The sequence below is a fragment of the Apodemus sylvaticus genome, chromosome 15, assembly GCF_947179515.1.
Source record: "Apodemus sylvaticus chromosome 15, mApoSyl1.1, whole genome shotgun sequence".
NCBI lineage: Eukaryota > Metazoa > Chordata > Mammalia > Rodentia > Muridae > Apodemus > Apodemus sylvaticus.
In genome coordinates this window covers 75,915,134-75,931,991 of record NC_067486.1, presented here as the reverse complement: position 1 = coordinate 75,931,991, position 16,858 = coordinate 75,915,134, and the positions used below count along the sequence as shown (strand labels likewise).

The 16,858-nt window shown below is 40.3% G+C and overlaps 1 protein-coding gene and 1 non-coding gene across 7 annotated transcripts in view; both read left to right on the top strand.

Annotated features, from left to right (window-relative positions):
- The window catches only part of Lpp (LIM domain containing preferred translocation partner in lipoma), a 596,469-nt gene that overhangs the window by 477,213 nt on the left and 102,398 nt on the right, over positions 1 to 16,858 (top strand). For all 6 annotated transcript variants that reach the window (XM_052159121.1, XM_052159118.1, XM_052159120.1 and 3 more), the window contains one exon: positions 11,112 to 11,281. In XM_052159121.1, the coding sequence (XP_052015081.1) occupies positions 11,112 to 11,281 (170 nt within the window). The remainder of the gene's footprint in view (positions 1 to 11,111; positions 11,282 to 16,858) is intronic.
- On the top strand, positions 5,224 to 5,355 carry LOC127666386 (small nucleolar RNA SNORA17). Its single transcript, XR_007973603.1, has one exon. It is a non-coding gene; the product is annotated as a small nucleolar RNA SNORA17 (small nucleolar RNA).

The window sequence follows — 16,858 nt, the reverse complement described above, 5'->3', positions numbered from 1 at the left end:
AAATAGACACTAAAGACCTTCTACTTTGCACTCCCTCTGTGAATCTCTTGCCTAAGATGGACTTCAAATAGGCTCACATAGTGATATAAGAAAATACTAGTTTCTGTTTAGTTTTATGGGTTCACATGGTTTCTGAGCTTCATATAAGCTCAATAAGGGAAGACCTTTGACTTGTCTCTCTAGTTATTAGGCACATGGGTATTAGTCATCTTACAAAATTAGCTGTGTTTACTGAATATGATAGCCTAAATAGGGAACAAGTTTAGTACAAGAGAGATTGTTCAGAAGTGCTCCCCGGACATCAGGAGAATATGGCCATTTCCAGGTTGTTGTTTTTTTCTTAATTTTCATAATGCTTTGAAAGACTATGCAGAAATGTCCGCTAAGTGTTGTTCTCCACACCTTCAGTCAGCCTTGATTCAGTTTATGTATTTATCTTACAAAATGTATCTTGGGATGGAAAACTGAAGTGTGAAGGAGTCCTTAGGAACAATGCCCAATTCATTTGGGAGAGGGCAAGTTAGAGGGCCGTGCTCACTGCACGATGTACCATCTGTAAGAAACATGCACCTGAGCTGGATGCAAAACGTAGCTGGCAAGGCATCATAGTGCATGCTTTCAATCACAGCACACAAAGTCAAAGCCTGAGTCCACTCTTTCCCTTCCAAATCTTACCTGATTGGCTCTTTATGTTAATGTCGTGAGTGTGTGCCCATGAATTCTAGGGAGGGCAAAGGCCAGGTCCCATTCATCTTTATTTGCATAGTTGAGTTGAGGAGGAACTTAAAACAAAAACCACAGATGAATGCTGACAGGAGCTTGAAGCAGAAACATGGAGGGATGCTGCTCACTGACTTGCTCAGTTACTTTTCTTATATATCCCAGGCCCACCTGGCCAAGGATGACACTTCCCATGGTGTGCTGGGTCCTCTAGCATCAATCATTAATTGAGAAAATGTTCCCTAAATATGCCCATAGGCACATTGAATGGAGACGGTCCCTCAACTGAGATTTCCTCTTCTTAGAAACACATGTCTAAGTTTATGTTGAGATGACAGACAGTATTGCAGCAAGGTATCTGAGGATGAGCCTGAAGGCAGATTCTGCATTAAGCTCTTGTATTGAGGTTTTGCCTTGGCTTCCTTGGCTCCTTCCACTGTAAACTATAAGGCAAGATGAGCTCTCTCCTCCCCAAATGCCTCCTGGTCACATGTTAACCACAGCGACAGAGCACACAGCAAAGAGGATGTGACCAACCTTCATCTGTGATTCCTAGGAAACTCCTTTCCCCGGGGTCTCACGTGGTCCAGGAAGTGTTCCTTCTGGCCCAGCACTGTCCCTCCTAGAGAATTCCATGCTCTCTTCTGCAGGGGTCTCTGATGCCCCTTCAGGCTCATCAACTCTAACGGTTTCTTCCTGTTTTCTTTTACAAAGCATTTGTCTGCAGCTTTAGATGATCTGAGTCTCACCAGAGTTTGTTAGAATCGATTTTAAGCTTTAAGACCAAGCAATTCTGCCAGTCTGAAGGTGGCAAAGGACAACCATTTCCTCTCACACATCAAGTAAGGTTGTGAAGGGACTTTTTCTCTGAATGGAAGAGAGAAGGAAGGAAGGAGAAAACGTCTCATGTTTTATTCAAATGTTAACAAAGAAATCGAGAAGTGTGTTTCCTTAAAATTGACACCATTTTTATCCCAAATGTTCTGGTGAGTGATAGTGGGAATGGCAGGCAGTCACAGCAGGGGGAGCTTGCTCCAGGAGCTCCGTCCCGGTGGGAAGCATTACCTCCAAGCAATACACTAATAGCTTTGAATCCTGCGTATTTTCACATACTGTGTGCATACATACAGATATTAATAACTGTTCCCTAGACGTCACTTTAGCTCTTGGAGAGCTCAGTGTTGCTAAGCAAGTGCCGGAGATGGAATCAGATGCAGATGGCAGTTCAGCAAGGAGAATTTTACAGAGCTGCATGAGGAGGAGAAAGGGCGGAGGTGCTGAGACGCCATCCCCATGGGTCTGAGTTCTGACGTGATCATTTTATGTCAGCTCTGCCTGGCATTCATCTACCCACTCCACTGAGAATATAAATGGCACTGTTAGTGTTTAAGGGTACTCACCTCAAAATCCATCTACCGCATCATACCTGCATCTTATTCAGTGGTTTGTCTAGTAATTTCTTACAGCGTGGAGACATATGTATGTTTTTCTATTTTGTTTATATGTTCCATTTCCATATATATCTGAGAGGAATTCATATTTTATAGTATATATAGGTATATATGTCTATGTGTATATCATATAGAAATTCAGAGGGGGGAGATCCTTTTCCATACCATCTTCTGGTATCTCAGCCTGAGGTTGATATTCCTATATTATATAGGACTCCAGTAAGTGAAATAGCTTGCCTAAGGCCACAGGTCATATGTATGATATGTCTAGATCAAAACTCAATTCTTCTGCCCACAAAGTTGCAATACTCCTACATTATGTTCATTTAAAAGAAAGTGCAAAATGGGAACCCTTCCGTGGAGTGAGTATTATGTTTAGCATTATTTAAAAGAGTGAGTCCACGCCGGATGTGACAGCACAGGGCTATGTTCTACACTCAGATTTGCCTCCCATCTTGCTGCTATCTTTTCAGAAAACAACAGATAAGTCTGCAAAGTTTCAAACTGTTTCCAGGTAAAAGGAATTGATCACACTGGCTTGGACAGTGAAGAGTTTAACTTGTTCTGAAATCATCCTTGTAGACCAAGCAGTGTCCTGGGCATTTAAAAAAAACAAAAACAAAAACAAACAAAAAAAAAACCAAAGAAATGTTTTCATCATAGGGAGAAAATGCATATGTTCAGGAAGTTTCACCTGATAGTACAGAGACTCTACTACATGATGTAGCGCATTGGGAGATTGTGTGCACGGCCTGAAAGAGCATCACTTTCAGTCCCCAAGAGCCTCTATTTAGAGCCTGTCTCTGCCGTTGTTTTTCTATGGGATCTTAAGTCACAGCCTGTTTCTTGACCTTTGTTTTATTTTATGAATAATAATGTTGAATGAAATAATCAATGCTCTTCACTTTCTGGGCCTTTCTGAATCCCCTCAATAGTGTATTCTGGGCATTTGGGCTCTAAATAGACAAAAGAACTAATTAGCTTCCTGTGGAGATAGTGCCAATTGAAATTGTCACCTGCCACTGGTCCCAGCCATGTATGTAAGGGTCATTAGATGATTCATAGCTCACGGTCTCACAGCTCAAAGTTCAGTTTTGCTGCCTATTTCTCAACTCATTCACAAGGTTATTCCTGTGCCAGCTCATTGGATAAGAGGGAAGGTTATCTTATTTAAAGTTCCATGTGAAACAGAAATTCAAAAGATTATACATAAAGCATGCATTTCCATTCCTTTAGACATTTCTATCTTCCCCCTTGGAGCAGGTACTGTCAGGCAGAACTCTTTTAGTAGCTATACATTGTTATAGTCTGCCTTATGCTGCTATATAACTGAGACTATATAATCTGTAGAGAACAGAAATTTCTTTATAGGTCTAAAGGATAGGGTTCATAATATCAAGACCTGGTAGGGCTCTGCTGACTCATGAAGGCCCCTGTCTGCTTCAAGGATGCTAACTTGTTAGTATGTTGTTACACAGTGGTATGCTGCATGAAACCTTTATAGAGGCCTTTTTAAATCCTGGAAGGCAATGCCCTTGTGACTTTACAGTCTCTTCAAGGCCCTACCTTTTAATATGATCACATTGGCTACGCCTGAGTTTTAGATTGAATACAATCAATACATAAAACATAAAAGTCTTAAGATTAAAGGAGGGTAATATGGAAAACAGCTTTGAAAGAGATGGATCAGTAAGTTGGTTGGACAAAGTAAGTGTGTGAGTGTATGTGTGTGTGTATGTATGTGTGTGTGTGTGTATGTGCGAGAAAGGGGGAGAGAGACAGACATCTGGAGGACATCTAAGTGTCCTTTTGTGAGACATAGGGTAAAAAGGACATTTGAGAAAACCTTATTCCCTGTATCAAGCTGAGTCCTGGTTTTCCATTTGTAAAGAGTACTCCTGTTCATATTGTTCATGTCAGTGTTTGTTATAGATAACATACCTGGGTTCTACCTCTTGTGTAGAATATTCTTTTGCCTTAGTTGATTGCTAGAAATGAGTTCAAATGGACTTATATCCCTCATTGAACACATAGCTCATTCTGTAATTCACTGAAATTTCAGGCGTTTCAGCTTTGTTGTTGTTGAGCTGAGGGTGTCTCTTGGTATTCTGCCACATAAGATTATTGAAGGTTCTGATGTATCAGTGTGTAAGAAAGTTTCAGAAGATACCAGGCACTATATTAATGTAAGGAGCACTTACTGATGTCCTGGATAGATAATGCTGTTCTGGTGCCAATATTTAATACCTTCAGAAACATGTCTCCACAGGTTACCTCAGGACTGGGCTTACCCTGAAATAACCAGATAAACTAGAATATTTTCTACCACAAATCTAAAAGAAAGTGATCTGGTTTACCCTCTGAATGGAGCTAAGGGTAAGAGAGATTTCATGATAGAACTCATGGAATAAATTCAACCATATCTCAAAAGTAGATATTCTGCTAGTAGTTGCTGCTACACTTGTTAACATCATTTTTTTGTTAACAGATCATCCATGAAATGAAAACTAATATGGATGGCCTCAGAATTAAAAGTGGGACTAAACAATACTGTGTAGAAATTAACTTGAGAAGAAACTAGCATTGGCCAAAAGGCAGGGTAATATTTTTAGTAAGTGTATTCTATGTTTCATGAACATTCTATCAGGCCAGATGTCTTTAGGAATTTATATTTCCAAAGTTAGTAGGTGGATAGACTCTAAAGCCAGCTACCTAGGCAGGCGTTAACGCTTCAGTACCGATCTCTCAGACTAAGAATGCACAATGTGTTCATATCACCTTTTCTCTGATATACTGATGGAGGTGTGTGCATCTGACAGAAGATTAGTATCAGGAACACACAGCCAACTCAATAAAAAAAAACAGCTAAATAATAAGAAATCAAATGATTCAATAAATAGACTAATGAAATGAACCACTTAAAAAAACATAAATACCCAATACATATGGGAAAATGTTCACCCTCACTAATCATCATAGAAATTCAAATTAAATTCTCTTTAGATTCTATTTTATCCCTGTCAGAATGACAGTCACTGAGAAAACAAATAGCACTGCCCCTAGAAGCATTGTGGGTGTGGCTGCTTTGCCAAATGCGCATCAGTAGGTGGCAGAGAGGAGAGAGGCTATGTCTGTGCTCAGTGCTCTGACCTATAAACATCTGAATGATTAGTAGCCTAACATTCACCAAAAGAAGTGAGCCTGGATGACCACAGTCTGGTGGCTTGCAGGCCCCAGCAGCTCCCTGCAGCTCCCAGGACTGAGAGCAAGCCAGAGACTAGAAGAACCCTGCCTGAGACTGAGGGCCCCGGGGAGGTTCCAGTATTAATAGAGCAGCAGAAGCCTGAAGCCTTGTACCAGACCAACAAGTCATTGCAATGAACATTTGCAAGCAAAGAAGTGTGGACAAGAGGGTGCACTGTGGGCCACACTGTAGCTTTCACCACAAGATCTTTTCTCTCTGCTGGCAAGGAGGTCTCAAGGGTAGAGGTCAGGTATGGTAGGACTGGGGTCTATGATGTGAAATTTACTAAAAGAAAAAAGAATAAATTGTTTTTTTAAAAAGACAAAAAAGAAAACAAATAACAACAAATGCTGGAGAAGATGGGAACAAGAGTGAAACCTTATGCAATGCAAATAAGAGTGTAACCTAGTTCAGCCATTCTGAAAATGTATAGTTCCTCAGACTAAAACTATGTCTACCATATGGCCAAGCTCTCTCACTTGTGGGCAAGTAGCTCAAAGACTGTATACATCACAGAGATACTTGTAAATTGATGATAATACTATTTGTAATTTACCCTAAAGACTGCAAGGCAGCAGATCATATGGATGCTTGGATAAGGATGGTTAAGGTGGCAATATTCACAGTAATGAATTTAAGTGTCCAGCCTAGATGTCCCTCAATGAAGGAGGAATGAAGCTGGAGCTGGAAGGATGGCTTGGGGATTCAGAGTACCACCTGATCTTCCAAAGGACCCAAGTCTGATTTCCAGCACCCACATGATGATTCACAATCGCCTGTAACTCAACCTTCTGTGGGTCTCCTCAGACACTAGGCACACATTGAGCACAGATATGTATATACAAAATACCTATCTATGCACATAAAAATAAATTTGCTAAGAACAAATAAGGCTTGAACAATGACAGTACCAGTAAACGTGTGTGTGTGTGTGTGTGTGTGTGTGTGTGTGTGTGTGTGTGAATAGAGAAAAAAGAAGATATCAATTTGAGTGGTGGGCATGGGGGGAATGGAGACAGGAAAGGGATGCAGGAAGTGAGATAATTATATTTTAACTAAAACACAAAAATTAACAATTTTTTAAGTTAAAAAGAAATCAGGCTGAGCAAGCTATGGAGAATAAGCCAGTAAGCTGCCTTCCTCCATGGCCTGTGTTTCAGCTTAAAAGCAAAGACAGAAGAATAGTGGAAGTAATGTCAATTGTAGGAAAGTGCATGCAACTGGAGTTAATCTTATCAAGCTAATTAATTCTCAGAAAGACAAATACTGCATGCTATTTTTTTACTTGTGGGTCTTAGATTTTATGTATACATACATATACATATATACATATATCTGATATATGTATACATATACATGGGCAAAATAGAAAGGATAGTCTAGGATAGTTGTCTTAGGGTTCTTATTTCTGTGATAAAACAATGGTTTATATTGCTTACATATCTGTATCACAGTTCATCATTGAAGAAAGTCAGGGTAAGGACTCAAGAACAGGCAGGAAGGAACCTGGAGGCAGGAGGTGATGACACAGAGGCAGTGGAGCAGTGCTACTTGCTGGCTGGTTCTCCATGGCTTGCTCAGCCTGCTCTTTTATAAAGCTCAGGACCCCCAACCGAGCGATGGCCCACTCCCCATAGTGGGCTGTAACCTCCTACCTCAGTCATTCATTAAGATGATCCATAGGCTTACCTAGATTGTGATCTTAGGAGGGACTTTCTCCCTCAGGGTTTCTTCCTCTCAGATGATGACCATGTGTCAAGTTGACATACAACTAGCCAGGAAAATAGCAAAGGACTTGCAGGAGAGGAGAAGGACCACAAAGGGAAGGATAGCAGAGTTTGCGGTATTGATCGTGTCCTTATAGACTTGCTTGACTCTGCCCTTTGCAGTTCTTACTAGCAAAATATTTTTAAATAACTTTTGAGAGTGATAAATTAAATACAAACAGCAAACAAGCACGGAACTAACTCTGGAAACTCATATCCTATATTTGTTAAGCCTATGGTTTTCCTAGAATGCCAGCCTCTACTAACATCTCACCTGTCATCCACTTGGCATTCAGTCTGACTCTTCAGGCTTAGCTCAGTTGTTAAGACATCCTTAAGGCATTTGCATTTATAGTAGTAGTAAGACAACAACAGGCTTCAGAACATTGAGGAAGCCCTAGTTGTGTCCCAGAATAAGGAAACCTGATTTATATAGCTGGTTTCACCAACGTTAAGAAGCTTGCTTGCTACATGTAGGAAAGAGAAGAAAGGACATAGGATTCGAGGCTGGCCGCAGGCAGACAGTAGTGAACGGATGAAATCTTTTGGCATGTATCTTGGCTTTCTGGTCCTCTGCTCCCGGTTTCTTTGATTTGCTAAGCCTTGCTTAGGAGCTCTGCATGCTGGCCCTGTGTCAGAGCCCCTTGCTTCCTGTTGCCAGTCATCTGTGCTTCCTTCTTGCCCTGGGGCCTTGAGGCCTGCCGACATTCCTCTGGCCTTGCCTGTTTAAGGCACTGAGAATTTTATCGAAATAACAGGCATTAAGGTTGTGGTATGCTTTTACTAATGTGCTGTCTGAGTCCCTCCAGGAGCAAAGATACCCTCTGCTTCAGTTCCTTGCTATGTATTCTGAATGTGCTCCCCGAGGAATAGTTTATACATTTTTGTTAATGTAAAAGGGGAACATTTGAGCACCTTTTTTCTGTTGCTGGTTGGTAGACCTATTTTTAACTTTTGTTCTTTGCTGTTTCTTTTTTCTTTTTATGCTTGTGAATTGTAAGGTGCTAGACTGGCTGACCTTGAGGCTGGTGTCCCTAATTTATCCGAAGAACAGGAAAAATACAGGGGTAACAGAACTGGTCAGGTCCAGGTCCAGAACATTAGCCTAACCTACTCTGGAAGAACATTCTCCAGATGTGAAGAGAGAATTGTTTCTGGGAATGCAGGCTGTCTGCTTTTATGGCAAGCACACTGATGTCTGCTGACCCATCACCAGACTCTACAGTGGTTTGAATCCAGTGAGCCACAGATGGTCATCCTTTCAAAGCAGCTTTTTTCTGCCTCCCACCTCTATCTGTCAAAATTCCGTTCTTGAAGATCAAACTCAATTGCCTGTTTCCTCGGGAAACTCTCACAGAGGTGTTTTAGGTGTAATTTCCCTTGCATATTTCTGTAGCACTTTTCCCTGCAATGTGCCACACATGATGTCTTGGACTGTTGGACCGGGATGTTCTTTAATCACAGTAAAAAGTGCTGGTGGTGACTATCCACTTCTTCTTGTCACACAAAAGTACACTGAAGTACTGGACAAAGAGCAGCCCTTTGGAGCATCTGGAAAGAAGAATGAAAACTAATTTTTTTTCTTTCCAGAGCAGGCTTTCAGTGTAAGCTGATGACTTAAGATTCTCCATACCTGGGATAGCTGTCTAGGTCTCCAGATGCCTTATAGGCCCAGGATATGCATACCATGTTACTGCACTTTGAACATTCATAGTCAAGACCAAAACAGCTGGCACTGCTGCCTAGCCAGCCACTGTGCCCCTCTCATGACCCCAGCCTTATTTTCTTAGATCTCTTGTGCTTCTCAGCATCCTGGTAAGTGGTCCTTTTTGACTTAAACAAAGGGGAAATTAATATAGACGAATAAGTGTGTTGATTTATATTGAATCCAGTGGATTTTTAATAATGTTCACATGCTTTAATCTATTTTCTGCAACCCTCAGTGTGTTTTCTACAATGAAATGTCATTTGTTAGCATGAAATTCTCAGAGGTATGTCATAATTTTTCAAATAGATTGTACTTGATTTGATAGTAACCCATTTAAGTTTGGAGACGTGGTATTGTTTTCAGCCTAATTACAAAAAGAGTGACAAATGAAAAAAAACTATTTTTCTTACTGTAACCAAAAAAGTATATGCATTTAAAGGAGCATTTCTAGCCATATGTCTAATAATAAAAATAAATCTAAGGTAAACTCTTGGGTAGGAGTTCATTAAAAGCAACTATAAACTATATTACACATGTCATAATTGTAATAAATATCAAAAACAGCCTGAAATTTCACATTAATATCGTTGTAGGAGACACAGTCCATTTTTTAAGACTTGAACTTTTTTCCCAATGTTTCAAGCTTATTTGTTTGTTTGTTTGTTTGTTTGTTTGTTTTTTAAGATGTGGTCCAATCCTGCAACATAATACACAGGAATATTTCTAGGACCACATGCAATCTGAGAGAAATATATTTACCTCTCCTCTCACTTATTGAAACATTTACTCCTCCCAGTTTTGAGTGTGAAGTGGCTGTCAGTCCAATGTGACAGGGTGCTGAAAGCCTTCTTCAATGAGAAGTCAGTCCATAACACTCCCTAATGCCAGATCTGCACTGATGAACAGGCAATGCAGCCGTGGGGTTGGAACAGACACTTCAAGCAAGGATTAAATAGTTCCTGCAACTTACTTTCTTCTTCTTAGGAATAAGAATAATGGTAGTATGTCCATGTAAGAGTACCATGAATTAGAAAGGAGTTAATACAAGAGCCTCCAAAATGGTTGGCAATTCATGAAGCTAGGTCCATGATTTGTATGTGCAAAGGCCTGCAGGTCCTTGTTGATGTTCCTAGTTGCGTGTGGTTACCTAGTAGGATCTTGTATCTGCCTAGTAGACATGAACTGTAAGGAGTCAGTTGGCTGTGGCCCTTGTGATCCTAGGGTTACAGAGGCTGCCAATCAGAATAATACAGACCCCTGTCCCTTTCTTTACTTTCCTTCCTTCTGGTCCTGTAGTATGAACTCATGATCCTAGTATATATTAAGCAATGCTCTATCACTGGGCTATACCTAGTCCTAAAATTTTAGGCTAGATTATAGTGTATTACTGTTTAAATGTTAATATGTTCTTTAAAATCAATCTGATAAACACACACACACACACACACACACACACACACACACACTGTAGCTTTATAGAATAGACAGTGAGAAGTCGGTTTTCAAGGAACTCCCAAATGTACAATACATGGTGCCATTAGGTGATATAGATATGTTCAAACTTAGTGTAGACTCAGAGGCAGTGCTGACCAGACTCGAGTATATTAGATGATATCAAGTGTGTGGATGAGACTTGGCCTCAAGAGCCCTAGAAGTCAGAACTAGATCCATGGGGAACAGTCAGGGCGGGATTGCATTAGTGGCTCCATTGGGAACAAAATGGTCCAGCAGCCTCAGTGCTCTGGAAACAGCTGATCTGCCCATCAGTGAGGGCCTGCTGCAGAAGGTTGATGGCCAGGACTTAAAAGGATATGAAGTCTGAATTTAGACAAGATCTATACACACTAACTGATTTACAGACTCTTCCAGGGACGGAGGCTTTTCTGAGTTGTTCTGTTCAGTAGATTATGCTTTTTGACCCCAATATTCCGAATCCTGGTTTTACCTATATGTGATTATAGGCAGTGCCCAGGCCCCAGCCTCAAGCATATGAGTTTCCCTCCATTGCCTTGTCAGGAGCCTTAGCTGTCTGCTCAGTTGACTCGGATAGATTCCTACTATGTGCAGGGGAGACCTTGGTGGGCTTGCTACTTAATACAGCAATTTCAGTAGTGTGATGTCTCTTGCTCCTGCAGGGTGAACCAGCTATCTCTCTTATCTTGACTTCATTGGACAGACAGGTCTAAGAATTCCTCTGTAACAAGCAACCCCTTATCTTCCAGGCCGCTGTGCCCGCTGTGGGGAAAATGTAGTTGGAGAAGGCACAGGATGTACCGCCATGGATCAGGTCTTCCACGTGGATTGCTTCACCTGCATCGTCTGTGATGTCAAGCTCCGAGGACAGCCTTTCTACGCCGTGGAGAAGAAGGCATACTGCGAGCCCTGCTACATTGTAAGTTGCCACTTCAGGTCTTCATCTGCTCTGTCTTCTCTGCCCAAATACCAGTCACTCAATATAAATGTTGCCATCAGTTCTTTGAAGTTCAAACGATGTGTGTACATGTAAATTGACATACTGTATTTTTTCTGTATAATTATCGTTCACATGAGGTCAGAAAATTGAATTAGGAAAAGGCTGCCTTTCAATTAAAGGTCAACCAGAAAATTGGCTGACCTTACATTCATGCAAGTATATAGAAACAGTATGTTTTCTGTCATGTATATGAAGGATTCCCTGTTCTCAGAGTCATATAGACTTATCGTACATTTGAAATCTCAATCTTTTAGAAAAGACTTAGCAGGTGACTAAATTTGTCAATGGTCTTCCAAATTTCTGGAATAATTATCTCTGCAGAATCATTTTACTTCCCTAATCCTCGAGGTTTTCTATGGTATAGAGAAACTCTTTATTATAGAGTATTTAAGAGAATTGCATCCTAATTCTAACTTAGCTAGAAATGGTTTTCTGTTTTAAAGAACAAAGCTATTTTTGAATAGCAAAGCTTAGTAACTAAAAATAAATAACATTTCTTTAGCATTTTATATGGCTACTTAGTCTATTAAGCCACCTTCTGATAGAGTATATTGCTGAATAAGAAAACTATATCTAAAGTAAATTCATTTACTGTTATTCTGGTTTTGATCTATCCATTAAACATACTCATGGAAAAGTGGTACCTTATGCAAACCAAAAAAATTAGTCACAATTGTACCCTCTGCCAAGGCATTTCAACAGCAAAGAAACCTTGAGAATAAAGTATGGGGACTCAGAAATTTGTAGATCTCCAGTTTAGTTTAATTAGAATTTCTACCTTGGTTGGTGTCTTAGCATTACTATTACTGTGATGAGACACCATTACCAAAGATAGCTTTTTGAGGAAACAGTTTGTTTTTGCTTATACTTCCAGGTAGGAGTCCATCACTGATGGAAATGAGGGAAAGGCTGTAGAAGACTGCTGCTTACTGGCTTGCTCTCCTTAAGCCTGACTTATTATAGAATGCAGGACCACCAGCCCAGGGATGGCACCACCAACAATGAGCTGAGCTCTTCCCCATTGCCCACTAGTGAAGAAAATGCCTTACAGACTTACCTACAGCCACATCTATGATGGCATTTTCTTCATTGAAGATCCTTCCTCTCCAGTGACTCTAGCCTGTGTCAACTTGACATAAAACTAAGCCAGCACAGTTGGTAACAAAATTCTGAAAACTCGAGCTTATTGAAACCCAAGGATGTATAGCACAAAGCTCAGTTCTCCCTGACTGATATTTTCTATGTTCATGTAATATTGCGTTGCACCTCTTGGGTTCCATCTTATTTTGTTTTCTTTCCAGGAACAACTTAAGCATATGTAGCAGCATTATACTCCCATCAGCTAAAACAAGTGGGAGAAAAGGGAGCTGTTTTCAGGTCACTTGCCTAACTACTGTCCTTAGAAGTGAGACTAGAGACACAGGCATAGGGTGGCTTCTGTTTACCATCAGTCAGAGCCAGGGCTGCGCTGGTCACATTTCCTCCTTGTCCTGTGACTTGGGCAGTGCTGCATGTAGTTAGTTGTTCAAACTATAAAGATAAGCACAGCAATGCCCTATCTATCTGGAAGCAGCAGCATCTACAATAAGAGAAGGTGTAGTCAGCAAAATCTCACCTCTGACATCACTGAGCTCTCCAAGTACCACCCTGTGAAATCAGGATTGAAAAGAGGAAGGCCTTCATATATTCTGACCACTTTTAAGTGGGCTGAACTTTCTAGTGACTCAGAACAGCCTTGTGCAATTGTTTATTGCTGCAAGTTTTGGCAGCAAAGTCAGCAAAGCCTTGTCCAGTTATCTAGCTCTCCTCTAGCAGGGAGCAGTTACTTTTTTATAGCACGTGCTTGGTCCCTTTTTACTGTGCCACTGATCATTGCTACTGTAACACTGCTTCCACTGCTGTGGAAGGGTTCTTAAGCTGTTTATTTTTATGCTTTGTAAGCAAAGGTCTAACATAAAATACTGGGAGACTGAAACAGCATGCAGAGAGCATGACTTTGAATTGAATTCAGTCAAAGCTTTCTGTCTTGGGCAAGTTACTTTCTCTTTCTAAGCCTTGTTTTTGCTTTCTCAAATATACTGGACATGATAGAAGTATTTTTCCATAAGTCCCCTGAAGATGAAATGACACAGTCTTTATAAGCACCCTTAGTCTACTGACGAAAAGCTCTTCAACAAATGTTATATCTGAACTTCAGTATTGTTAGATTTGGGAACCTGTTTACCATTCCATGTGTGCAATGAGACTCAATCTTGCTTAGCTCAAGGAAGCTGTTTTGTTTCTTGGATATACCTATCTTCCATTTCTCTTTAATGTTTTCTTTCCTGGACGCACAACAAAGCTTCAGTTTCATGTTTTTAGTTGTTTTCTATAGCGTGGCAGCTCAGAATCCAGACTCCTGTACAGTCTCTGAGATTGTTTAGCATGCTGGCTCCCCCTGCTCTGGTTGTGTGTCTCAGCACACTGCAAGGCAGACTATCTGGGAGATATGTTATCATATGCATGGAAAAGCTGAGTGAATTCAAATAATAGAGAACCTTACTGTGCTTTCTCCCCCTCATAAGAACCTGTAATTGTGCTCTTTGATTTAATGACCTCTTTACATAGCTGCCCAGAAAGGTTTAAATCTTCTCAGAATTCAGTTCCCCTTTTAAAAGGCCCTTTCTGTTCAGAATTGATTCCAGGATTCAGCATGCCCTTGTGCCCTTGACTGACATATCTGCACTTCCAATTCCTTCTAAACTTAGGATTCTAATAAGCTGCATGAAAGAACAGAGAGATAGGGAAACAGGCAGTGTGAATTAGAACAAACTGCTTGGAAGGTAGACTTAATACAGGCAGCGTTAAGGTTGCTTGTCTCTGCAGGAGCTAAAATCTAGATCAGGAGACACTGTCCATGGGATCCAGCTTCTTGTCACACTGCTAGACACAGGTGTCCCAAAGATATTGTGAACAAAGACAAGACAATCAAGTCCCTGGGCACCAGTCAATAGGACTGTTTTCTTCCTGTTCTTGTGTTTGGTTTGTTGTTACTTAATTGATGGCATAAGAATAGCAAAGGCAGTGCTTAGTTCATTATTTCTGTAAGCACCAACTACTCCTGCTTGACTCTTGATCCAGGAGTAAGGCCTCCTGTAAAACAAAACTTAAATTTCTTTCTAAATTGGTTATTGATAAGCCTAAAATCACATTTAAATGTAATATTGTATACTCTGACATTAAATGCCCAGTAATATCATCAGATTTGGTTGATCACATTAGCTCTTTCCTAAGTCTCTTGAGCTGTTATTCTCCGTATACCTGCATCTGCAGTTGAACAGATGTGATTCATATGGTGGTATAGCTCTCTTCACATGTATTTTATCTGTTTTCTGTCTAGTCCCTGATATGAATGCATGTATAGCATGCTTCAGTGCTTTGCTTTTAGCTTCTCATCTGCTTAGATTTACAGTATATTTATGAACTACTTTTTAAAGCAAAAATATATTTTCCATTCCTTTATCAATATGATATGCCTAAAGAAAACTGAGGGAAATTTTTATATCTTTGAAATAAAATTTAATTAAATTTACAATGATATTTAAATTTAAAATTAACATAATTTTAAAAATGTAGTTTATTTTCTTGCTTAGGGTTTCAATTGCTGTAAATAGACACCTTGACTAAGGCCACTCTTATAAGGAACATTTAATTGGGGCTGGCTTACACTTTCAGAGGTTCAGTCCATGATCATCATGGCGGGAAGCATGGCAGCAACCAGGCAGGCGTGGCACTGGAAAAGGAGCTGAGAGTTCTACATCATGTTCTGAAGGCAAACAGAAAACTGTCTCCCACATGGCTAGGAGAAGGGTCTCAAAGCCCACCCCACACTGCACACTTCCTCCAATAAGGCTACACCTCCTAAATAGCGCCATTCTTTGGGCCAAGCAAGCATATTCAAACCACCACAGTTATCAACTCAAATTATCAACTTCAGTAATGCCTAGGGCACTGCCTACTGTTCTTAGTTTTGATCTAGAATATGTGACTCTCCTGCCTCAGTTTCATAGGTCCTGGGATATACCACCACACTTAGCACCTTAAAATGTTTCTTTAGAAAGCTGTGTCTAGTTTATAGGAGTTTTACAAACAATGACCTCATATATTAAACTATATGCTATTCCCTGTTAGATTTATTTAGATTCATTTGGGTCAATGTAATAAGTACACCATGTCCTAGTTATTTTAACTGATGCTTATATTAGTAGTAAAATGAATAGATCTTGTAAATGATAGTTTAAGAATAAGTATAAGAATAGTTTCAACTATTCTTATAGTTTGGAATAAAAAAGATTAAAATTAAGAGCACTAAAGTTTATTAGGAAGTAAAATTATTTAAATAGAATCTATCTATCTTGGTCCTGTCTCTCTGGTTATAATGTTGAGTACATCATTTGCCTCCAAGTAACAGGGTGTTTTTGTTTATAAAGTTAAAGTTCCCTAATGTCAAAGATAAGGAATGAGCAAGTGTGTTATTTTTGTTTCATGAAACTTTTGGCTGTTTAAGGGATTAATCCATTGAGTGACCTTATTGTGATACAGTGGAGAAGCTGTAGCCCACAATGGACATGTCTTGGATGCAGTTGCTATAGAAATATTGAAAGTAAATGGCTTGATAGGAGGAACACAGCATACATTGGAGATCAGTGCTTTGCTTACAGTCAATTGTGTTTGTTAGGTATAAAGGGCATCAACAAGGCCTCCTGCTTGTATGAAACTTCTTCTCTGGTTAAGACAAGCTTTCTCCTGAGTGTTAATGTAATAAAGGAACAGTTGGTCTCTTCTTGACATTGTAAAGGAGCCTAGCTAGGCATTGCGACATATGCATCAGACATATGCATCAGAAATGGTGATCCATGATCCTCCACTGGGTCACAGCTTTTGGGCAGAGAGGCTGGAAAAGAGGGGCAGGTATTTTTTATTAGGATTGAGATCCTACTGACTAGCAGGCTTCTGAAAGTAGCAAGCCAGTCTCCTGGGAGACTAACTTGAAGTACCAGAACCTGGCACATTAATAACCAACACATTAGCAGCCTTTTGCTCTCTTATGGCACTAAATGGTGAAGTTAAAGCAGTCTAAATTGTCAACTCCATTAAGATGTAGTTTTCTTGTACCTCTGCAGGAAAGCTGTCCTTTTATGTACTGACGTTTGTCCTAATGGAATGTTTTAAAAGCAGTTCGAACCAGAGCCCTGCGTGGGTGTTGAAAAAGGAACCAAAGAGTTGGGACAGAGTCTGAAAAAAAATCCCCCCTCCTCTCCCTACTCACCCACCTCTGCTCTCATCAGCATGCTGCCTCCCTCCATCTCCTACTGCCCACACCACCTACACACTTCAACACATCCATCCCTGCTGTCGTGCTGTCACCCCACCAGCACCGTCCCAGTCATTAGAAAAATGGTTCAAGAACAAGAAATGTTTTAAAGACACTCTCCTACGAGGCTGGACTAATGAACC